Source organism: Denticeps clupeoides, chromosome 18 (assembly GCF_900700375.1).
Source record: "Denticeps clupeoides chromosome 18, fDenClu1.1, whole genome shotgun sequence".
NCBI lineage: Eukaryota > Metazoa > Chordata > Actinopteri > Clupeiformes > Denticipitidae > Denticeps > Denticeps clupeoides.
In genome coordinates this window covers 6,052,826-6,076,058 of record NC_041724.1, presented here as the reverse complement: position 1 = coordinate 6,076,058, position 23,233 = coordinate 6,052,826, and the positions used below count along the sequence as shown (strand labels likewise).

The following is a 23,233-nucleotide window of genomic DNA, read 5'->3' as shown; positions in this document are numbered from 1 at the left end:
TGTCGGCACAATAAAAAGTTCTGTGTCGTGACTCAACTCCATATCCTCAAATTTTAATACATACTTGGACTTACTCAGGTCAGCATTACATTGCATGAGTAATGTGTTAGGCGTATGATTTGGTAATCCACCTTGCTTACATTGCTCTAAAATCGACTGACAGAGACACCATAAAAACATGTTGATCTTCATGGCAGGACCAAGTGAATGGGACAAGGTGGGGCAGTAGAATGACATTAAAAGATCTTGAATACGACCTTTCAAATAGTAGTAAACCAAGACCTCAAGAGTACACTGGGATAATTTTTCATGCGATTTGTATAGAATGCCATTGTTAACCTATTATGGCCTACAAATGTCAATAGCCAGGGTTTGCTTCAGCAGGAACATCATTGAATGTCAAAGAATTTGCATGTAAACATTGGGTGCTTTGCATTTGTTTGGCTAGAATAAATCTGGTTTTGGCTAAGGTTGCATTTCTCATGCCAATTCAGGATCAAGGTTGTGCAACAACATATCAAAAAAGTCACCACAAATGTACAAAATCATAATATAATTCACAGGAATATTCAAGTACTTAATTTCAATAGCAATATAGAGTGGAGGAAATAATTATTTGACCCCTCGCTGATTTTGTAAGTTTGTCCAATGACAAAGAAATGAAAAGTCTCAGAACAGTATCATTTTAATGGTAGGTTTATTTTAACAGTTACAGATAGCACATCAAAAGGAAAATTGAAAAAATAACTTTAAATAAAAGATAGAGACTGATTTGCATTTCATTGCGTGAAATGAGTATTTGAACCCTCTAACAAAAAAGACTTAATACTTAGTGGCAAAACCCTTGTTTGCAAGCATAGAGGTCAAACGTTTCTTGTAGTTGATGACCAATTTTGCACTTGAAATTTGGTCCACTCCTCTTTGCAGATCATCTCTAAATCACTAAGGTTTCGAGGCTGTCTCTGTGCAACTTTGTGCTTCAGCTCCCTCCATAGGTTTTCCATTGGATTAAGGTCAGGAGACTGACTAGGCCACTCCATGACCTTAATGGGCTTCTTCTTGAGCCATTCCTTTGTTGCCTTTGCTGTATGTTTTGGGTCATTGTCATGCTGGAACACCCATCCACGACCCATTTTCAATTTCCTGGCAGAGGGAAGGAGGTTGTCGCTCAGGATTTTACGATACATGGCTCCATCCATTTTCCCGTTGATGCGGTGAAGTTGTCCCGTGCCCTTAGCAGAAAAACATCCCCAAAGCAAAATGTTTCCACCTCCATGCTTGACAGTGGGGATGGTGTTTTTGGGGTCATAGGCAGCATTTTTCTTCCTCCAAACATGGCGAGTTGAGTTAATGCCAAAGAGCGCAATTTTGGTCTCATCTGACCACAGCACCTTCTCCCAGTCACTCTCTGAATCATTCAGGTGTTCATTGGCAAACTTCAGACAGGCCTGCACATGTGCCTTCTTGAGCAGGGGGACCTTGCGAGCACTCCATTGCGGTGTAATGTTTTCCCAATGGTTTTCTTGGTGACTGTGGTCCCAGATACTTTGAGGTCATTAACTAACTCCTCCCGTGTAGTTCTAGGATGATTTCTCACCTTTCTCAGAATCATTGAAACCCTACGAGGTGAGATCTTGCGTGGAGCCCCAGACCGAGGTCGATTGATGGTCATTTTGTGCTCCTTCCATTTTCGAACAATTGCAGCAACAGTTGTCACCTTCTCTCCCAGCTTCTTGCTAATGGTTTTGTATCCCATTCCAGCCTTGTGCAGGTCTACAATTTTGTCTCTGACATCCTTGTGCAGCTCTTTGGTCTTTCCCATGTTGGAGAGTTTGGAGTCTGTCTGATTGATTGATTCTGTGGACAGGTGACTTTTATACAGGTGACTAGTTAAGACAGGTGTCATTAATGAGGGGGACTAATTGACTAGGAGTTTCTAACCCCTCTGTGGGAGCCAGAACTCTTAATGGTTGGTAGGGGTTCAAATACTTATTTCACTCAATGAAATGCAAATCAGTTTCTATCATTTATTTAAAGTTATTTTTTCAATTTTCATTTTGATGTGCTATCTGTTACTGTTAAAATAAACCTACCATTAAAATGATACTGTTCTGAGACTTTTCATTTCTTCGTCATTGGACAAACTTCCAAAATCAGCGAGGGGTCAAATATTTATTTCCTCCACTGTACATAATGTACCAAATTATTTTACCAGCAGAAACATTAATATTTGGCTACAGCTAGTATATGAATTCAAATAGCAAGATATATGAAGGTATGCAGCTGTTTATTCCCATTCATGTGGGAATTAGGAAACATAAAATTGAAACACTGCTTACGTTTATTTGACTTTTATCTATTAGACCAGAAAGTTCACATACACATTCACCCACATAGGGAAAAATGCAGGTTCTGTCTGGGTTATTGTAAATATGAAGGTTGTGAACCAAATCCACATCCTCTTGAAACAAAATGCTGGCAGCCAAGAGGCTGAGAGCCAGAGAGTGTGGGGGGTGGCGTGGGTGTGTGTATTTCCTTTTTCCTCTTCATCTGCATATGGCAAAACCATTTCTTCCTGGACAAATAGAAACAGATACACAGTAGACAACACACACAGATTTATTGCTAATATCAGCTACTTTACTGTTTCACACCTTTGCAAATGATAATAAGACTTAATATAATGTGTGTGCATGTGTGTGTGTGCGTGAGTGTGTGCTGGTACCCTGTTCAGAGTTTATTCCGGCCTTGCATCCAAAAGGTTGCTGGCATACATGCTATGGCAGACTGTTGCCGGAATGAATGTTCTCTGCAAGAATCTTAAGACTTTCAGTGGGAAAATGTGCAACTCATTGAGTGGCAGCGAGATCCAAGCCCCAAGATACTTTTGAGAACATTCTGTACATCTGTGCAGAACACACACACACACACACACACACACACTCACTTAAACTCATTTACAGACAGAGAGACAGGCAATAAATAATTTTGTGCCTGTTAAATAAACAGAATTGATGTGACAGTCGTGAAGAGTTATGATTTACACAATAAAAGAGTGAAAGGGTTTACACAATAACCATTTACTACATGAACACCATGTGCTAAGATTTTAGGCCACTCTTTTGCTCACTCATAAACACATAATAGTTTTTCCCGGCGAGTGGTTGTCAGGTCTAAGGCAACACCCAGGACAGCTGGTTTATAGTGAAATGTACAGGGACAAAATAATCTTAATATTATTCTATATACAGTATCCAAAGGGACTTACAAGTAAGCAAAACCATTCTGGTAAAATCTATTAATACTGTACATGACCTACATACAGGATGACCTGTATCAGGAGTTAAAAGACACACTTGGTTGTGTAATTCTATTTTTTGTTTGTTGACAGACTCAACATTGACTGAGAAAAATTCCTAGTCAATCAATGATGCCATCAAGGTTCTTCGCATTATTGGTTGATGCGAGACATCAGGAGCGAGTTATGAAATTGATATTGGAATTGACTGAAACTGCCAGCCCTTCACTCCTACATCACATGAAAAAAGAAAAATGAGAGCTGATACTTGGACGCAATAAGGTGTTGTGCATTGCAAAGAATTGAAGACCAAGCACTGAGTCTGGAGGAACCCCTATTCACAGGCATCTGAGAGAACAGGTTCCATGATGTACTGAGTTAAGGGCTCCAGAAAGATAAGAACTAAAGACAGAGCTCAATCTCTTGCTGTCCTGAGGCCTTCTGTTGGAGACATCATAACTGTTTCACTGGAGAGATCCACCTGCAGATACTGCCGGTTTGGGTCAAGGGGGTCATTTAACTCTCGTTTGAAAAAACATCTGACAGTCCAGATCTTTCATCAGGCAGGCCTGATGAAAGATTTATTTTAATGTTCCTGAGGCCACTGAAGCATTCATGTCACATACATGATTGCTTACATATTGGTGGGATTTGAGGCTTGGGGGAGGTTGGTAAGAATAAAAGAATATTATCCATGTATTTTGATGAGAATGCATAACTGGTTTTGATACCCTACTCTCCATGTGAGGAGTGAATGGATCAGTAAGTAGAGGGTAAGACCAAGTGTCTTACTTTGTGAGTGTCATTCAGTCCTGTGAACCAGACCACAATTCAAAGTCCCAAATTCAAACCCCACTCCCTGAGCAAGACACTTAACATTGAATGTCTCCTTGTAACTACTGATTGTAAGTCACTCTTGACAATTAATTAAATTAAATAAATGATGCAATAAATGATTTCACCAAGGAGGACATGGTCAAGGTGAGGTGATGGTTTAGAGAAATGGCTATTGAACGCTGTCTCTAGTTAAATAAAGATATAAACTGAGAACTGATGTCTATTGGAAGCTGCAGAGTGTTTTGGCAGACGGAGAAAAAAAAATACCAAGAACAATAGGACTGGCTGATATTTCTATTATGTATTCAAACACTAAACACTAATACTGGAATTTTTGGCTTGATGATTGGGAAAGTTATCAACCTCAATTTTTCCAAATGTGATTCCCGCAGTGGGACCGAAAAAAATAAATGTACAGAATGTACAACAATTATCTTTTTCATCAGTACATGTTAAAGACTGCCTGTGCTTAGTGTTGGTCTTTTTCTTCTTCTTTTTTTCAGGTTTTTGTTATCTGCTGGACCATCACTGGACACACTGAACATGCTGTCATAAAATTTTAACCATGAAGTATAGTTACATAAAGGTGCTTATGCCAATGCCTATGCAGATGTTTAGAATTCCCGTAAGTTGAGCTGTCACACGCGCACAGGCAAGCCCTGGAGTGGTTGATGTGAGGATGATATATTGCACACAATGTGCCCTGGAAGGAGAACACACAGCACTCAAGGAAAGTTTCCGCTTTGCTCACTAGTGGGTGTAGGCGTGTGTGTGTGTGTGTGTGTGTGTGTGTGTGTGTGTGTGTGTGGGTGTGTGTGTGTGTGTGTGTGAGCACTCGTAACAGGGTTCTTGTGGAATGCTTAAAATGCGGCATGCCTGCATTCTTTCCAACATGCTTTTTGACAGGGTCTAAAACTGCAAACCATAAAGGAAAAGCGAACCAAGCACAGCTGAGTTTGGAACATCCTGCTTGCTGTCATGTAAAAAATAATTTAGGCCATCAACAACACTTAAATAAATAAATAAACAATAATCACAATTGTAATAATAATGCAGCTAAAAATAATCATACAATAAAAAAATAAAAAAGGATGGACTACATGTTTTTGTGTTAATTACTAAGTGCAGTCAGGGGTGAAGATCCTGACTCTCGGTTGCCCTCTAGCACATTGTAAGGTCAACATTCTGACTTTCTGACATTTTGAATGTATGAGAAACCTAAGATCCCACATGTCTCATAAATCTAGTTATTAAAAGCTTGTATAAACACTGGCCATGAATTAGTGACCTGTATCCTGTATCAACATATTGTTTGCATAAAAACACATAAACTGCCACATGCTGTTTGCATGGATGTAATTTTGTGCTCTATCTTAAAGATTTGTATAACTATGGATGCTTTGTTGTGCAAATCTATAAGAAAGAGCACAACATTACATCCATGCATCAGCATGTGGCAGTTCTAGTGAAACTTGTGAAACATTTACAATGACAGTAAGGTGTGTTTTACAGTACTGAATCTTAAAGCGATATATAAGGAGAGACATGTTGATACCTTTCCAGCCTGACAGCATTGACTGTCCCTTTTGTCAATGCTTCTCATTTCTACATTCACTAAAACTCCTTCTTCCTGTTTTCATAGGGGGACCTTCAAGCTCATTTTACACACCTTGTCCCTCCTAGTACCTGCTTTGAGCCACTTCATGTACTTCATAATTGAAAGGCTTCTGTGTTTAATTAAAACACAGACCAAGCAATAATATACAGGGTCGGCCATTTATATGGATACACCTTAATAAAATGGGAATGGTTGGTGACATGGAACACATTTTATAAGTGCTCAGAAACTTGTAAATAACTCATGAATGTCACGACTACGGACTTACGGGGGAAGGAAGCACAGAGGTTTGACATGTTGGGAAGGGGTTTTTATTAACAAATAAACAAAGAAACACAAATAAAGACTGGCGCGGTGGCCGAAAACGATTTAACTTAAATAAGGAACTGAAACTAACCCGTAGGCGTGTGGCGATTGCCAGAACTCAAATTACGAACAGTGTTACCAACTAAAGTTCACGAAAATGCCAGCGACCCCGAACGGGCAGAAACTTCCGGCATTTATGGGGCGTCAGGATTGGCTTCCGGTGTGGAGCCCAGCTGCAGGCAATCCTGACAGAGCCCCCCCTCCAAGGGCTACGTCCTCGGAGCCCCAACAGTACCATCAGTGGAGGCGGCGGGGCGGACGGCGGCAACCACAGGGCTCCTGCCCTGCTGTATCCTCCCCTTGGAGGACCCGGTCCCTCGGGCTGGCTCCCCGGCGTGGTCAGGCGTGGCGGCCCCGGTGCCTCGGGCTGGCTCCCCGGCGTGGTCAGGCGTGGCGGCCCCGGTGCCTCGGGCTGGCTCCCCGGCGTGGTCAGGCGTGGCGGCCCCGGTGCCTCGGGCTGGCTCCCCGGCGTGGTCAGGCGTGGCGGCCCCGGTGCCTCGGGCTGGCTCCCCGGCGTGGTCCCGCTTGGCGGCCCCGGACCCTCGGCCTGGCTCCCCGGCGTGGTCCCGCTTGGCGGCCCCGGACCCTCGGCCTGGCTCCCCGGCGTGGTCCCGCTTGGCGGCCCCGGACCCTCGGCCTGGCTCCCCGGCGTGGTCCCGCATGGCGGCCCCGGACCCTCGGCCTGGCTCCCCGGCGTGGTCCCGCATGGCGGCCCCGGACCCTCGGCCTGGCTCCCCGGCGTGGTCCCGCATGGCGGCCCCGGACTCCCGTACCTGCACACAATAATCAGGGCCGATCCATCTGGGTACGTGTGGGCCCTGTCTCCACATGTCCCCTCTGACACGTCTTGTGTCACCCCCTGCACCGCGCAGGGAGATTGTCCCAGAGCCTCCGGCGACTGTTCCAGGCACCCCAGGCTGGTGCCTTCTGGGACTATGCAGCCCCTCTCGCTGCACGGCCCTGGTGCCAAGGGGGGGGGCATTGCCAGACCATCCGGCTAGCCCCTTCTGCGTCCGTTGGGACAAGCAGGCCCTCTTCCTGCCTGTCCCAGCTGGGTCCTCATGCCTACCTGGGGGCTCTATGGCGCTCCACCCCTCTGGAGGCAGACGCAGGCCCATGCCTGGCCCGCCCTCCTCACTGGCTACCGGAGGACCCAGCTCCATCGCTTCCCCACCTCCCCTCCCCTCAGGAGGAGTCCCCAACCCGAACTGCACCCCCCCAAAAAATTCTTTGGGGGAGCACCCCCCCCGGCTGGACTTAGGGGTACCTTGGGGCTTGTCCACCTCGCCTTGGACCAGCACATTCGGGTCAGGAACCTCCTCCCTGGGGTTCGGCTTCGCGGCTGGGTCGCCATCTGGTGGACACAAAGAGGGGAAGTGGGGGCGACATACGGACACATATGCCACACAGACACACACAGACAGAGACAGACAGAAGAGAGGGTCGTCTAGTTCCCTCTCTGAGCACTCCAGGACCTCCTCAGGGGGCACAGCCAGGATCTCGGGAGGCGCGACCTTCTCGTCGCCCGCCAGTGCTTGGTCTTCTTGCCCCGGATCCTGACTGGCACTGGATGTGGTGGAGGGGCAGAGTTCGATCCCTGGCTCAGGCCGATCAAACTCCGCCCTCAGTCTCTGCTGGAAGTCCCGAAAACTCCTGTCTGTCTCTCCCTGCTGCCAGAGGGCTGCGCTCCAGCCCCATGCTGACCCAAGCAGACACGATAGGATGGTGGTGGTCTTATCAGTGTCTGCTGCCCCACTGAAGGGTCCCGGGACAATTGGGCTGTCCCACACGGGGCTGGGCACGTCGCTGGAGATGGTGGTAGGTGTGTGGTGTGGAGGGGGGTGGACGTCTTCTCCAGCAGGTGTGGGCGCTGGTGCTGCGCTGCCATTTCGCTGGGGAACGTCCGGGCAGAGGGAAGGCGGGTCGGCGACTGGAGCAGGAATGGAGGATTCCCTGCGAGGCAGTCCCGGCAGCGCAGTTGCTGGCTGGCGACCTCCCGTCGCCCTCTTCCACCAGCTTTCCTCACACTGCTGGGAGGGACGTGGGTTTCCACGGACCTCGTGACGATCCTGGATGGGCGCGATGGGCGGAGCCATCCCGGCACCGACTGCCCAAACGGCGTCATCCTGGTCGTCGTCCGTGTCCACCTCGTACCCCCGGAAGTCACATGGGTCATCACGGACGCCGCGATGATCTCGGACGCGCACGCTGGGCGGAGCCATCCCGGCAACGACCGCCCACCGAAAATCCACGTCATCATCGCTTTCGTCATCCGTGTCCTCCCACCGGTGACTCCAAGGGTCGTCCACCCTGCGGACATCCTGGACCCATGGCGCGATAAGCTCCCATGGGCAGTACTCTGGCCATTCGGGCTGGAGGCTGCCCACCTCCTCGCTGGAGGAACGCCGCCGTTGTTGTTGCCGCTTCTCACCCCCCTGGAAGTGACGTGGGTCCCCACGGACCTTGCGACGATCGCAGACTGGTGCGATGGGCGGAGCCCAACTCTCGTCTCCCGTGCTCTCGTCGTCGTCCGTGTCGTCCCAGTCCACGGGGAGCCTTGCCAGCAGAGCGCAGAGTTCTTGGCTCGACATGCCGAAGATCGTGGGGGTCGCATCTTCTGCGCTCGCTGCCCACGTCACTTCCTCGCTGCTGCCGACGCCAACGTCCTCGCTCCGCCCACTCACCCGCCGACGTTGTCGCTTCCGGGTTTCGCGGAGTTTCCCGGGGGTGACGTCATCACGCGGCGCCGCGTACCACGGCTTCTCGGGGAGAAAACGCTCCACCAGAACGGGCGGCGCGTCTCTCCCCTGCCGTCCGCGTTCGCCGCGCCGGACTGCGTCTTTCGCGGCGTTTCTTCTCCTCTGTTTTTTACCTCTGCGCTTTTGGGGGGGTCGCTGGCATTCTGTCACGACTACGGACTTACGGGGGAAGGAAGCACAGAGGTTTGACATGTTGGGAAGGGGTTTTTATTAACAAATAAACAATAAAGAAACACAAATAAAGACTGGCGCGGTGGCCGAAAACGATTTAACTTAAATAAGGAACTGAAACTAACCCGTAGGCGTGTGGCGATTGCCAGAACTCAAATTACGAACAGTGTTACCAACTAAAGTTCACGAAAATGCCAGCGACCCCGAACGGGCAGAAACTTCCGGCATTTATGGGACGTCAGGATTGGCTTCCGGTGTGGAGCCCAGCTGCAGGCAATCCTGACAATGAAAGAATAAAGTTACGTTAAAACACACTATTGTTTTTCTTGTGAAATTACCAAATAAATTTGATCTCACATGACCCTCTTCCCATTGAAAAAACAAAAGTTGGATCCAATGGCCGACTTCAAAATGGCCACTAGGGTCACCACCCACCACCACCATTCCAATTTTATTAAGGTGTATCCATATAAATGGCCCACCCTGTACTATGACATTTATTTTTTTTCAACGTACAAATGTCCCATCCAAATAAATGTCCTACTTTCAACGCTATGTGTTCTATGTACTGTTATGTATCTGTGTGCGATTGTGTTTTTGTATTTTTGTGTAGCGTCTGTACAATCCCAATGAAGCTCAGCTGTTCAGTGCGTAACCGTGGGGTTCCCCCCTAAAAATACACACACGTGTGGACACCTAATGAAGAATTCCTATGTCAGAAAGTGTGTGGAAAATAAAATGTCTCAATACAACTGTACTTTTGTGTGCCGTCTTGGGCAAGGTGGCATTTTTAGCAAATTAGAGTAAAAAGAAAAAGTCCCTCCACATTGTGATTTATGACACACATCCCTCCGTCCACATGGCCAACATAGCTCATCCTTCAGATTGTTGTGCATCACCAAATTTTGACTCAGAAGTCAATAGTCCAGGCCACTAATAGCTGTCTGCAGTGTGGAGGAGGGTTAGATAAATGAAACCCAGTTGGTTTGCATTGTTAATAAAGACATCTATTTGAATTTATCAGTGTTTATAACAGAGGTGTACTCTGCATTTACACATGTGTGGCTATACGTAACCTTCAGAGATTAATAGGACATTCATTCAACACGCCCTTATTCAGAGCGACTTACAATCAGTAGTTACAGGGACAGTTCCCCCCTGGAGCAACTCAGGGTTAAGTGTCTTGCTCAGGGACACAATGGTAGTAAGTGGGATTTGAACCTGGGTCTTCTGGTTCATAGGCGAGTGTGTTACCCACTAGGCTACTACTACCTTTGTGGTAAACAGGGCTGGCCCCATGAAAAATGGTAATAAGTCAGCACCAGGTTTAATACATTGGCTCTCAGACATCATCATGCTCTGTTGTGTTAAAGTTGGACACTCAAATAAGTGAAAGTGAAATAAGCGACTTTGTGGGTTTTGGAACGGTCACTAACTGACAGAGGTGGAAGATGCTCAAATTTGCAGGTTCATTTCCTCTAAAATACAGGTACTGTGGACTTTTTATTTCTAGGGAAATTTCCTATATTGAGAAAGGAGCCACACAGAGACAGCATATGTTTGTGTGTGTGTGTGTGTGTGTGTGTGTGTCTATATATGTAAACTCTCAGTGAGTTCAATGTTTTTGTCTCTAACATACACAGCAGACTGGGAGCCGAGGTGAGTCATGAATTACATACATTTACTTTAAACACAATGCCACAGATACCAAAAATATGATATAGTGTGAATTGTATCCAGACAGTACATGAAGTGATATTGTCTGATTCAGTCCATAAATTTGCAAATGCTGTGGCATTAATATGTTGAGAGTTAACGGCAAATATTCTAACATGAACAGTGGGTATCTAACATCATGACTCCACTTTTGACTCCACTTTTGACTCCACATCATGACTCCACTTTTTTTTTTTTTTTGATGCTGCTCGGAACCCGGTCAGTTCTGCAGATGCATCACAAGTGCAGACTCAGAAAAAACATCCTGCAATTCAGCTTTCTCAAAAATGCCTTTTAAATAATACTTTATCACATTTTCTTTAAAGAGATTTATAGAATGTTGATTTGTGTTAAATGTGTCAAATTAACTTATATGTATTTATACTATATTTGATAATTTAATGTAAAGAAATTCATGATCTACAGAATAGACATATATGATAAACAAAACATAACCTTTAAGCAAGATTGGGCTATTTACCTTGAAAATATAGTGATGGTAATGTATTGTTTCTGGTAATGCATTCCATTTCAGTATTTAATACGTTATAGGTTATGAAAAACATTTAGTAAATGCATGTGTATTATTATTATCTATTTTTTTATTTTCCTGTAGTTTTTGGTGGTGGGTTTGTCAATTATGCATCACCTTCATGGAGATGGGTTGGAGCAGATTTAGTGTGTGCAGAGCAGATTTAAATTCTTTATATTCCAGCATGTGCATTCTAAAAATATTCCTGAAACAGCAAATGTGTTGTAAATTGTAAAATGTACCTGTAAATATACATTCAGTGCTGTGCTCACTCTTTCAGATGTACACAGGTCTGGTAGGGATTTTAATTTTTATCATCAGCCCTGGATTAACCAGCAGACCTTTGCAAAGGTCCTGGACTCTGCAGCCCAATGGTATGGAACCAAATGTGTTTGTATTCTTAGGTTTTGTTGCCTTGTGTGCAATTTGTCTGCCATTTTCTATCATCATGTCTCAAATGTCCAACATTTTAACAGTATGAAATTAAAAAAGCACATCTGAGTTGCACAGATTCATGCTTGTGGTGTAAACATCTGACTATTTTTTTTTCTTTTTGCCATCCACCCGTGTGACTGACTCAGTGCTGGTGGTGGAAGGTGATGGGGGGTCACCAGGGACACGGGTGGATGTCAGGCTGCGCTGCATGGAGCAGTTCTGCCATCAGGAGGTGCTGTGGAGGAGGAACGGAGAGGAGGTGGCGATGCGTGGGAATGAGATCAGCATCACTGTGGTTGAGAGAGAAGGGGGCAACTATTCCTGCTACAGTGACCAAGGGGCATGGCTTAACTACACTCTGGTGCTGGTGCACTGGCGCTACAGAAAGATCCTGCAGGACTCGCCTCATACAGGTAATGCATGCCCATGTTTTCTGCAATTCAGTGTCTGACATTTATTGGGACCTGGTACAGTGTGTCGCCATCTAAGTACTGGCAAACCTGGTCTGATAATCATGTAAAAAAAGTGTAAAATTTTGGGTGCATCATGGTGGCGTCTGATTGTGTTTGTGTGTGTGTCTTTTCAGGTTATATGCACTGTTCAGCACAGAACTACACCGGTGTGTTTCAATGCTCTTGGACATGGCACCACACACGAAAAGGCACCCTCCTGAAGTTCAATGTCAAACGGTGCGTGAGGTTTTAAATTAATATAAGTCTATACTCCTTTTTTTCTGAATTCATTGCTGTAGCAATGCATCCATTTTTAGTTTGCTGGCAGCATGTGGAAGGCAGGTGTGATAAGTGTGTTTTTTTTTTTTTTTTTTTACTTAAAAGGGTAAGTCCAGAGAAAGATATTTCCAAAGGTATTTCCAAAAGGCACAGAAACCGAGAACTCACAATTGCAATTTATGAAAGCAGCCTGGGGAACAAACACAATGGTCTAAATAGGGAAGTGTACAGAAGGGAGAGCTAAACACAAAGAATGGGAATAAGACACAGGTGATAACAGTTAATAGAGCCACGGTGGCTGACGAGAAACGAGAAGGTATGAAGTCAAACCAGACCAACATGAACAAGCAAGAACCAAACCACTGTAACCTGGGGCTGCCACGCCAGAGACTGGAATGAAATGCGGTAGACATCCTGTCTTTATTTCCCCTCAAACGTAGATAAGTACAAAAATGGATGTGTGTCCTGTACTGGACTTCCTACAAATGTCTACAATGCAACTGAAAAAAATAATTCAGGTTACTCGATATTCTAGAGGAAATACTGGAGTCGTACAAATGCTGTTTCAACTGCAGGTCATTGACTGGTGGCAACATAAGCTGTTCTGTGGACGCAAGCGGACATGCCATTTTTTGCAAGGACCACGGCCACTGCCCATATGCCGAGGAAGCCGAACACATTAACCTCACCTTGTATGTCAGGAGTCAATTCCTGCTGGAGAGCTACACCCGTCGTTTCTACATTGGAGACATTGGTGAGAGCCTGGTGTCAAATCAGCTCAAATCAGGCCAGGACACTATCAAAGTGAGCTGTGGGACAAATTTAGCAAAGCATTTGAAACAACATTATTTATTTATTTATTTGTGGGTTTGTTTATTTATTTATCCATTAATTTCTTTTTTTGGTGTATACATGTGGTTTTCAGAATTTTTTAAATATATTAAAAAATATAGTACCAAAAAAAGTATGGAGTACCATCCCTAGTATTGAATTTGAAATTTCAGTGTTGTGACAAGCCTGTAAAGTACAGTTGTTTCTGTTTCTGTCTGTGTTAAGTGAAACCTGACCCTGTGTCAATTCAGCGTGTGGACAATCGGACACTGGGCTGGACATACCCTCACACATGGAACACCCCTTCCTCCTATTTCCCTCTCACTTTCCAGGTAAAGGAAGTGGCGTGCACAACGCAGCGACAGTGCACCTGTGAGTCCACCAACCCCCCTGAGCACAAGGTACAATCAACAAAAAATACATGTGATCAGGATGTTAAATATAAGATGGATTTTGAGACTTTAAAGTGTTAAAAGAAGACTTTTTTTCACCTGAATTAAAATATTTCAGTTGCACAGGACACAACGACAAATGTGGAAGCGGCGGAGAGGTGTGGCCTTGTGTGTCCGTGCACGGGATGCCTTTTGTGACTCTTTGTGGAGCGACTGGAGCCAGTTCAGGTGAGAACTGTTACCAGCTGAACATTCAACCACATATGTCCTTCACATTTCAACTCATGTTTAAGTCGTTCCATGTTGGATCTTTTTATGTTTAACAATGCAAGTGTATGTCTTTGTCTTATAAACCATGAACTGTATTGAATCCACAAAAAAAATAACAATAAATGCAGAGGTTTGCCTTCTGGAGTTTCTGAATAAAATACCAATTTGCTTTGAATTCACTACAGTAAGACTGGACGCAAGAAAAAACTAAATGGAAGAAGACAGCAAAAGAAAACCACCAGATGTTGAGCTTCAGATGATTTCTATGGTTCTCCCATAGTGGGAGTCAAATGGCCAAACATGAATTAGCATTTTTGAAGTGCTGACAGTTCAGAGACATTCCTCTGTTTTATGTTTTAAAACCTTAATATGTGTATTATACAGTTTTGTGTTCTATGAATGTCTGCAAAATCCTGCTTTTACAATCAGATATGTTAGATATGTCAGATCAGAGTGATGAACCAACTGTTGTTCTTCAGATGAGGAACATATCTTCTGATTATCTGAAGTTTGGACTGATCAGCAGCTGGACCTTTACTGACTGTTTCTGTGGTATGCTATGATGTGAGAACTTCAGTCACAGAATCGTGAACTGAAAATATGTACTTCTCTTCAGGCCTGCAGACCTTCCCATTGAAATCCCCAGAAGTATGCATGTGTGACCATGTGGTCAGACAGAACATGTGCTTATCCCTGCTGGTGCATTCTGAAAGAGTGATAAAGTGGTTTTGTGGCTAGTTCAAAAATGTCTCCAAATCACATTTCTTTTATGTCCCCCCTCGGCTTCTCGTGTTACTGGTTACCACACGGGTTGTCCGCACAAGTTTTTTTTCGGATCCTTCCTGACACAACTCTCCCCATTTACCTGGACTATGTCTCCAAATCACACATTCATCATAAAAAAGTAAACACCAACTTCTGAGAAAGAGAACACCCTTAATAATCCCAAAAGCCTAAATAATAATACCCCACGCACCATTATGAGTATGGGGCCCTCACCCTGATAATGTTTGGATGGTTCTATGTTGTACAGGCCCCGAGCCTGGAGAGGTAGGCCTGCCATGATCTGGTGAATGCGCTGCCGGTCGGGCAGACAGCCCATACTGCCTCGAGAAGTAGAATGAACAACTTCCCCCGATGCTGAATCCCGGCACACCAGTCGATGGCGCTCATCAAAAACATGATGATGGTTATCCACTTGCTTCACTTCATGTCACATGGGCGCATAAAGATAACAGCGATGGGTTTATCCTCAGCGAGGACTCTGGGTGGGGGCAATAAAGCTGGAAGGTTTTTGCCTACGTCTGCTCTGTACAGCAAGTCCTAACGTTCCTTCAGGATCATTACGAGTCCAGGCGCACTACAGCAACAATGAAGGTGTTTGCCAGCCATCACGGTTTGAGAAGCTGACAATATCCAGCCACCCTCTGCTGAATCGTTTTCTTGCTGGGGTTCGTTGGTCGCGTCCCACGATCGTTCCTCATTGGGATTTGCAGCTTGTGCTGCAAGACTCAGTCAGCCACACTTTGAGACACTAACTCAATGTCTCTGGAATTGTTGTCATAGAAGACAGCACTTTTGCAAGGCGAGTGTGTTTCCTGTAAGCCATCTCGGTCCACCCGTCTTGCTGCGTCTTGATTCTGGCTGCTTAAAAAGGAAAATGTTTGTGTCACATGTTTTTTTTTTCCCTGTTTCTTGCAAACATAATGTATATATGGCTGCTGGTATATTACTGGTCTGACTTTTGTCCTTCATATAGCCAGTAGGCTACACTGTGCATTCCAATTACAGGACCGGTAAACTAAATTTGGTAATGCTGAAATTTCCAAATTTTTGTAATAGTGATCCAATCTAGCACTGCTTTGAAAAACCAGCCTAAAAGCCTGAATAACCAGATCCTGGATAGCAAAACAAGATTTAATTATCCAGATTAAATTGTTTGAACGACTGGGTCCAGATGACAAGATACACTGTACCCAGCACGCAAGGACTTCAGTCAAACTAATCAGCTGTTTGTCTGTTATGTGACGTCAGACAATGGGCTATGATCGTTGCAGCCCCATCATGAGCATAGCCATGCACTTTTACCCAAGCTTGAGGGACATGACCGTAGGCTCTGTGGCACATGCTGTGCTGAGCACTGGTGCTTGCATATTTACACTTACAGCATTTATCAAACGCCCTTGTCCAGAGGGACTTACAATCAGTAGTTACAGGGACAGTCCCCCCCCTGGAGACACTCAGGGTGGCAGTAAGTCATAGCAAGTGGGATTTGAACCTGGGTCCATGTGGCAGGATGTCCGGCGGTGGAATCAAAAAGAGAGGCCCAGAATATATCTCTGTTTATTTTTTTAAATTCTGCTCCCCCTTGTGATAGAAAAAAATTGATTAAAAAAAAATCTCTCTCTCTCTCTCTCTCTCTCTCTCTCTCTTTACGCTGTGGGGGAGGGGTGTTTCTCTGTTTCTTTGTCTGGAACAGCAATTTCCCTCTTTGCGCCAACATACAAACCGACCAATAAAGAGCAGCGGGCGTTTCCTTGTGGTGACGTCTTTCCGCACCCCGGGCGCAGCGCTTCACGACTAATTTGCATGAAGGTCTATAGGATACACCCTGCTGACGCTGCCGACGGCCATTGTTGCAGCGCTCTGTCCTAGACTGTAACCATGCCTGAGCCCGCGAAGTCAGCGCCCAAGAAGGGATCCAAGAAAGCCGTGACCAAGACGGCCGCCAAGGGCGGAAAGAAGCGCAGAAAGACCAGGAAGGAGAGCTACGCCATCTACGTGTACAAGGTGCTGAAGCAGGTCCACCCCGACACCGGCATCTCCTCCAAGGCGATGGGCATCATGAACTCCTTCGTCAACGACATCTTCGAGCGCATCGCTGGAGAAGCTTCTTGCCTGGCGCATTACAACAAGCGCTCCACCATCTCGTCCAGGGAGATCCAGACCGCCGTCCGCCTGCTGCTCCCCGGAGAGCTGGCCAAGCACGCCGTGTCTGAGGGAACCAAGGCGGTCACCAAGTACACCAGCTCCAAGTAAAGCGGAGCCACAAGCGACGCTGCACCAACACAAAGGCTCTTTTAAGAGCCGCCACATTGTCAAAAAATAGCCTGGATTTCTGTATTATGGAAATTTATCATTGTCACTATTAAACTAAAGTTTTAGGAGTATATTCTATTCCCGAAACCCACTTGAACGTGTTCATTCATGCCTTATTAAAAGCGTACTAACCGTGTTACAGTGGACCTTCGTTACTTTTGCGTTGGTTATGTTAAATAGGCTACAGTCATTTGAAGAAAATGTTGTCTCAGTTTATTTCTCCGTTTGTAGTTAAAGTGCGTGCGTGTTATTCAGTCTGGTAATGGCATCTGCTAAGTCCTGTGCACGCAAACAACTGGGGAATTGGAGAATAAAGTGGTGGTAGTAGCCTAGTGGGTAAGACCAGACCTATGAACCAGAAGACTCTGGATAAGGGCGTCTGGTAAATGCTGTAAATGTGGTCCCTATGATTTTCCCTGAGGAAAAACACCCCAGCCACATGCTGCTCAAGATGCTACCAGTCCGAGGCACCATTTTTTACAACACAAACACGAAACCACACTTCTTGCACATTATTCATAGTATAACAATTCACACTTGTCATACGTGTGTGATATATATATATATATGTGTGTGTGTGCGTGTGTGTGTCTTTAGTACACACATTTCTAGTGAACACTTAATTGAGAGGCTGATATTTCAAGTACAGCTATATGTTTTTTATATATAATAGTGAATATTTTTTAATATACACACACACATGCAACAAATACATCATGTGAAATAACTCATACAGACATCTCATAATGAATCAATTGTTTGCGCTATCAACAGGACCGAGGAGCGCGGGAAGATTAAAAATACGGGCGGGGCTTGTTCCAGAACCGCTTACCATTGGCCCGCGTCCACGACCTTTTAGCCAATGAATTTTCAGCATGGTTCTGTTAAAAGGAGACTCGCTAGTCCAGTCAGGCTACTTCCTGTTTCCCCAGACAGAGACTCACTCAACCTTTGAAGATGAGCGGACGCGGAAAGACCGGCGGCAAGGCCAGAGCCAAGGCGAAGACTCGTTCCTCCAGGGCGGGCCTTCAGTTCCCGGTGGGCCGTGTGCACAGGCTCCTGCGGAAGGGAAATTACGCCGAGCGTGTCGGCGCCGGGGCCCCGGTGTATCTGGCGGCCGTGTTGGAGTACCTCACTGCTGAAATCCTGGAGTTGGCCGGGAACGCGGCCCGCGACAACAAGAAAACGCGCATCATTCCCCGCCATCTGCAGCTCGCCGTGCGCAACGACGAGGAGCTTAACAAGCTACTCGGCGGCGTGACCATCGCCCAGGGCGGCGTCCTGCCCAACATCCAGGCCGTGCTGCTGCCCAAGAAGACCGAGAAGGCCAAATAAACCCGTTTCCCCTCCAGCGCCACCCAAAGGCTCTTTTAAGAGCCACCATTTTGTCAAACAAAAGCGCGTTTTTATTCTAGACATGTATTCAGAGTTATCACTCATTATTGAGGTAGACTACCTAAGCCTTTTCAAATCTTTAATTTCGCCTGGCTCTCTCCTGATCCCACCCATCTGGAGACACTTGGGCTCAAGTGTCTTGCTCAGGGACACCATGGTAGTAAATGGGTACTGTGTAAAATATGGAACATTAATGTTGTGTTTGAAAGTGAATAAAATCTCAATGTTAATTTATTATTTTTTTTCTTCCCTTTACATATATCAAGACTCCCTTATCCAAAGTGTCTTATCAGGAGTTACAGGGACAGTCCCCCCTGGAGCAACTTGGGGTTGAGTGTCTTACTCAGGGACACAATGGTAGTAAGTGGGATTACTAGCACCACCCCCTCTTACCGTATGTGAAGTATCTTATGTCACCAAGGAAAGGTCGGCGACGTGAATCTTTTCATCAACATACTCCTGTGCCTTCATGGCCTGGAGGAAGGCGAAGAATCTTGCTGTGAAGGATGCAATAAAGATGGACAGCATGCCAAAACCCAGAACGTTCCACAGCTGGAGAATGTACTCCCTGGGTCCTTCTGTCCAGAGTTCCTTACATTCAGACCACATCATGCCTGCAAGTGAACACGAGACATGACCCAGTCCACACCCTCAATACTTTTCAATCAAACATGCACTACCAGTCAAAAGTGTGGGCGCACCTACTTTGTGGCGGCTATGGAGATGGTGCCATTTTGAAGAATCCAATACAAGAAATGTGTTTAGTTCAGTTCAGCATAAACCTGGAAACCATCCCTGTTGTCTAACTTAAAGTGGTGGAGAGAAGACATGAAAAGAGTGAAATGCTGCAATCACAGTAAAAGCTCTATTAAAAAGGCTTTCTAAAATATGCTATTATATACATATTCTAAAAAGAATTTTATTGTTTTATTATTAGTTGCTGTTTAGTACTGTTTGCAATGAACATTGCGAGTTACAGGCCATGAAGGTAAATAAAAGGAGGTGGTAGCCTAGTGGGTAACACGCTCGCCTATGTGGGTTCAAATCCCACTAAGTACCATTGTGTCCCTGGATAAGGGCTATAAATGCTGTAAATGTAAATGTTTTGTCTCATTAAAATATATCGATGTTCTGTCGAAAACAAGAATGCGCGTCCAGACAGGAGGGGCGGGCTCAAATGTTTGAAATTCTGGCGCCAACCGGAAGCTCCTCTCAACGTCCAATGATGGTCCGCAATGCCCACCCGGAAAAGGAGGGGCTTGCAAATCCCGCGCACTAGCCTTTATAACCACGACTTCTGGCGTCGTGTTCCACTCGTTTTGTAGATTCCCGCAATGGCAAGAACCAAGCAGACCGCTCGCAAGTCCACCGGCGGCAAGGCGCCCAGGAAGCAGCTCGCCACCAAGGCCGCCCGCAAAAGCGCCCCGGCCACCGGCGGCGTGAAGAAGCCCCATCGCTACAGGCCCGGAACTGTGGCTCTGCGGGAGATCCGCCGCTACCAGAAATCCACCGAGCTGCTGATCCGCAAGCTGCCCTTCCAGCGCCTGGTGAGGGAAATCGCCCAGGACTTCAAGACCGACCTGCGCTTCCAGAGTTCTGCGGTCATGGCTCTCCAGGAGGCCAGCGAGGCCTATCTGGTCGGGCTGTTCGAGGACACCAACCTGTGCGCCATCCACGCCAAGAGGGTGACCATCATGCCCAAAGACATCCAGCTGGCCCGCCGCATCCGCGGGGAGCGCGCTTAAGGGTGACTGGAGTCCCTACATCAAAACAAAGGCTCTTTTAAGAGCCACTAAACCTCCTTAAAAGCCACGTTTCTCGTCCGCACTGTTCACATATCCACACTTATTTAGCTGGTTGTCAGGTCCAATTTTTTTTTCCTCCACATTTACGTGGTTCTGCGTGCGTTGCTTCCACATTCCAGAATCTCCCCACTAAGGATGTGCTGATCGGACTTAAATGTCGATATCGTTGCTAATCCAAATACTCCATCGCAGTATTGGATCGTTCTCGTGCTGCAGTATTGGATCGACTCTGGCTTAGTGACGTCACAGAAAGGGGCGGACCCTGCAGCCCTCAAGTTTTATTTCAAATTGCCAATTACATTTAGTCTTTGTATAAAGGGTCAGTATCGTCGAAACTGAATTTTACTTTGTATCGGATCGAAAAGTAGGTAAAAGTTATATAAATTAGTGACATGTTTGTCATTGCGAAACACTGCAGCACTGCACATGGTGACACAACGAAATGTGTCCTCTGCGTTTAACCATCACCCTTGTGAGCATTGGGCACCATGACAGGCGCCCGGGGAGGAGTGCCTTTACTCATGCTCAAACTTGGAGGAAGAAACAGTCATTTACATTAAGCTTTTTTAGGGAGAACTAACTTTAGTTATTTTGTGAAACTTTTTGTGATTATTTTTTTTTTTACACAAAGATGTCGGAGAACAAATGTTAATTTTAAATTTAAAATGTTAATTTTCTGCAACGAAACATCCCGTCCACTGGACTGAGATCATTCACCCCACCTTGTGTAAACAGTGTATTTTTGTGCATTATTTAATAATACTTTGTAATACTTTGTTTTTCTCATTTTTTAATTTAGTAGTATATACTGGGGGTAGATGATGGCAAAGAGGTTAAGGAAGTTGACCCATAATCAGAAGGGTGATGGTTAAAAGCAGGACACATTTTGTGCCATGCTGTGTATTACGATGACAATCACTTCTCTTTCATATATGATATACATGACTATTACACATCAATCCATAATAACACTCAGCTTTATTTGCGCATTAAAGGATTTTGTACTGTGATTATATCATGTAAAGTTACACATAGTTATGCATTTTTTCTAATGTTTATTACAGAACGCAGTGTTCTCCACTAGCAATGCTCCGGAACTTTACTCTGTGGAGGAATAAAAAAAAAAAAAACAGTCCGATTTAACAACCACAGAGAAATATGACTGTGAAGATTCATGTGAAGATGGGCCCTGGGATTCAGCATGCAAAACCGACCTGCTGGAAGCACGTTCTTCTCAAAGCAGCCCTCATTGCTGATGTTTCCAGGAGGACTGTACTGCCCAACCACAAAAACGCAGTTACCGACCACAGCACAGCCCACACCGACCTCTGTCGTGTCTTTCCACACCACCTGTGTGAAATGTCCTAAACGGGAAAAATCGTGTATATATAGGATTTTATTGTACTGTTTGCATTAAAATATGAGATGTTGAAATATTACCTGTGTTAGAGGCAAATCCTGGATTGCTGAAGTCATAATCCTTGATTTCATTGTACCAGTTCTCAACAGCTTCTTTTCCTTAAAAGAGAAAAAAAAAGATTATTAACAGCAACATTCTCTATTTATGGTCATCATTCTCTAAACATGGTTTATTGACATGATCTGCATTTCACCGGTCAGTTTGTTCGCTGAAGAGCTGAACGACATGTACAGGTTCTCGCCATGCTGGGTGTCGCTGTGCTGGAGGCTCATCGTTCTGCTGTCCTTGTTGGTGCTCCGCAGGTGATCAGCCCACGCCTGGGCTGACCGACACAGCGCCTCACTCATCTTCATGTCTGGAGCCCTGTGCTTCTTCCTGTACAGGTTGTGCTTTTGCAGGAACTCTGCCTTGAAATTAGCATCTGTACTCAATAGCAAGAGTCGATTTATCATGTTAAAACCCGTTAAAATGCAAAAGAGCTGATATAACATCATCAACATTTGGGGAAAAAAAAGATCTTACCAGCCATGGTTTCTGTTTTTTCTAAGCTGAAAAGTATTAGAATTTTCATATATTAGCATGTTCTATGATGACAAAAATATACACAAATCCGTAAATCAGACACAATTATTTTTGCAGAATCAACATGGACAGGGAAAAATTTAGGTACAGAAAATAATGCGTAATGAAGATAATAGCAAGTGAGCATAGTATTTTTACCATTTCATAGTAGTAAGTGTCTTTTATTAAGTGTTTCTCACCGTCTGACCTGCTTGTCTGCTTGTCTGGAGATCGCTGCCTTCAGTCTAGTCTTTGCAATCTGCTTTTATATGCAGCCATTTCAACACCCTCCCTCCTATAAACTTTTTACTTTTTTTTTTTTTCCCTCTCTGCACAAGACGTGCTTTGGCATCACTAAAAACGACACTGGCACAGAAATGTCATGTATGGCGGTCGCTGTCACATTGTGTGCTGGCGCGCAAGGCTTTGTTTTAGTCACGTTCCTTTATGTTTGTGTGATTCCGTCAGAACTCCTGCTCGCAAAATTGAATTTCTGTGCCTGTGGTCAGTGAGAAATCCGCACCCGGAGGACACACCGGTTTTATGGATGTTTTTAGACTGACTAATGAGGTTTTATGACAAAAGCATGACACTTGTGTGTTGTATGTCTTGTGTTTATTTGCATGCCCGCAATCAGAACACAAGCAACACAAATGAAAAAGTACGGCCAAGAGGTACGAAAGTTGACGTGATCTGCTATAAAAAATAATGCTATGTAGAATGCCACCTAATTGCACCAGCCCCTTTAATGGGTTTTCGGAGCCATAATGAAGCTGACAGCACACGTTTATACCTGGAGGCTGGTGTCAGTTTCCTTTAGGCTGTGCACAGCAGACGGCCTCCATATGTTTAAAGATTAATGAGAAGAATATGGAAAGCCACCAGTAAACCCATATTTATGAGTGCCTGACTGGTCTGAACCTTAAATTGCCTGGTAACAGTTGAGGCTGCAGGCCATTAAGCAGAGTGGTCTGGCGACACGTGCACGTTTATTTTA

General features: G+C 45.3%; 5 protein-coding genes across 5 annotated transcripts; 4 read left to right on the top strand and 1 right to left on the bottom strand.

The window, feature by feature from the left end:
* The first annotated feature begins 11,940 nt into the window (after positions 1 to 11,940).
* il12ba (interleukin 12Ba) lies at positions 11,941 to 14,205 on the top strand. Its single transcript, XM_028960904.1, has 6 exons — positions 11,941 to 12,145; positions 12,319 to 12,421; positions 13,039 to 13,217; positions 13,520 to 13,695; positions 13,805 to 13,914; positions 14,142 to 14,205. The coding sequence occupies exons 1-6, from the start codon at positions 11,941 to 11,943 to the stop codon at positions 14,203 to 14,205; spliced, it is 837 nt and encodes a 278-aa protein (XP_028816737.1).
* Positions 14,206 to 16,595: 2,390 nt separating this feature from the next.
* Positions 16,596 to 17,191, top strand: LOC114768146 (histone H2B 1/2-like). Its single transcript, XM_028960283.1, has one exon. It carries the CDS (start codon positions 16,621 to 16,623, stop codon positions 16,993 to 16,995), a length of 375 nt encoding a protein of 124 aa, XP_028816116.1. The 5' UTR covers positions 16,596 to 16,620; the 3' UTR covers positions 16,996 to 17,191.
* Positions 17,192 to 17,962: 771 nt separating this feature from the next.
* Positions 17,963 to 18,685, top strand: LOC114767766 (histone H2A-like). Its single transcript, XM_028959461.1, has one exon. The coding sequence runs from the start codon at positions 18,013 to 18,015 to the stop codon at positions 18,388 to 18,390; it is 378 nt and encodes a 125-aa protein (XP_028815294.1). The 5' UTR covers positions 17,963 to 18,012; the 3' UTR covers positions 18,391 to 18,685.
* Positions 18,686 to 19,712: 1,027 nt separating this feature from the next.
* LOC114767765 (histone H3) lies at positions 19,713 to 21,691 on the top strand. Its single transcript, XM_028959460.1, has 2 exons — positions 19,713 to 20,197; positions 21,320 to 21,691. Exon 1 carries the CDS (start codon positions 19,785 to 19,787, stop codon positions 20,193 to 20,195), a length of 411 nt encoding a protein of 136 aa, XP_028815293.1. The 5' UTR covers positions 19,713 to 19,784; the 3' UTR covers positions 20,196 to 20,197; positions 21,320 to 21,691.
* LOC114767764 (Golgi-associated plant pathogenesis-related protein 1) lies at positions 21,215 to 22,468 on the bottom strand. The gene is made up of 6 exons (XM_028959459.1): positions 22,396 to 22,468; positions 22,198 to 22,223; positions 21,869 to 22,096; positions 21,696 to 21,773; positions 21,470 to 21,619; positions 21,215 to 21,359 (listed from the first exon to the last, which is right to left on the bottom strand). The coding sequence occupies exons 1-6, from the start codon at positions 22,401 to 22,403 to the stop codon at positions 21,355 to 21,357; spliced, it is 495 nt and encodes a 164-aa protein (XP_028815292.1). The 5' UTR covers positions 22,404 to 22,468; the 3' UTR covers positions 21,215 to 21,354.
* Between the last annotated feature and the right edge of the window lie 765 nt (positions 22,469 to 23,233).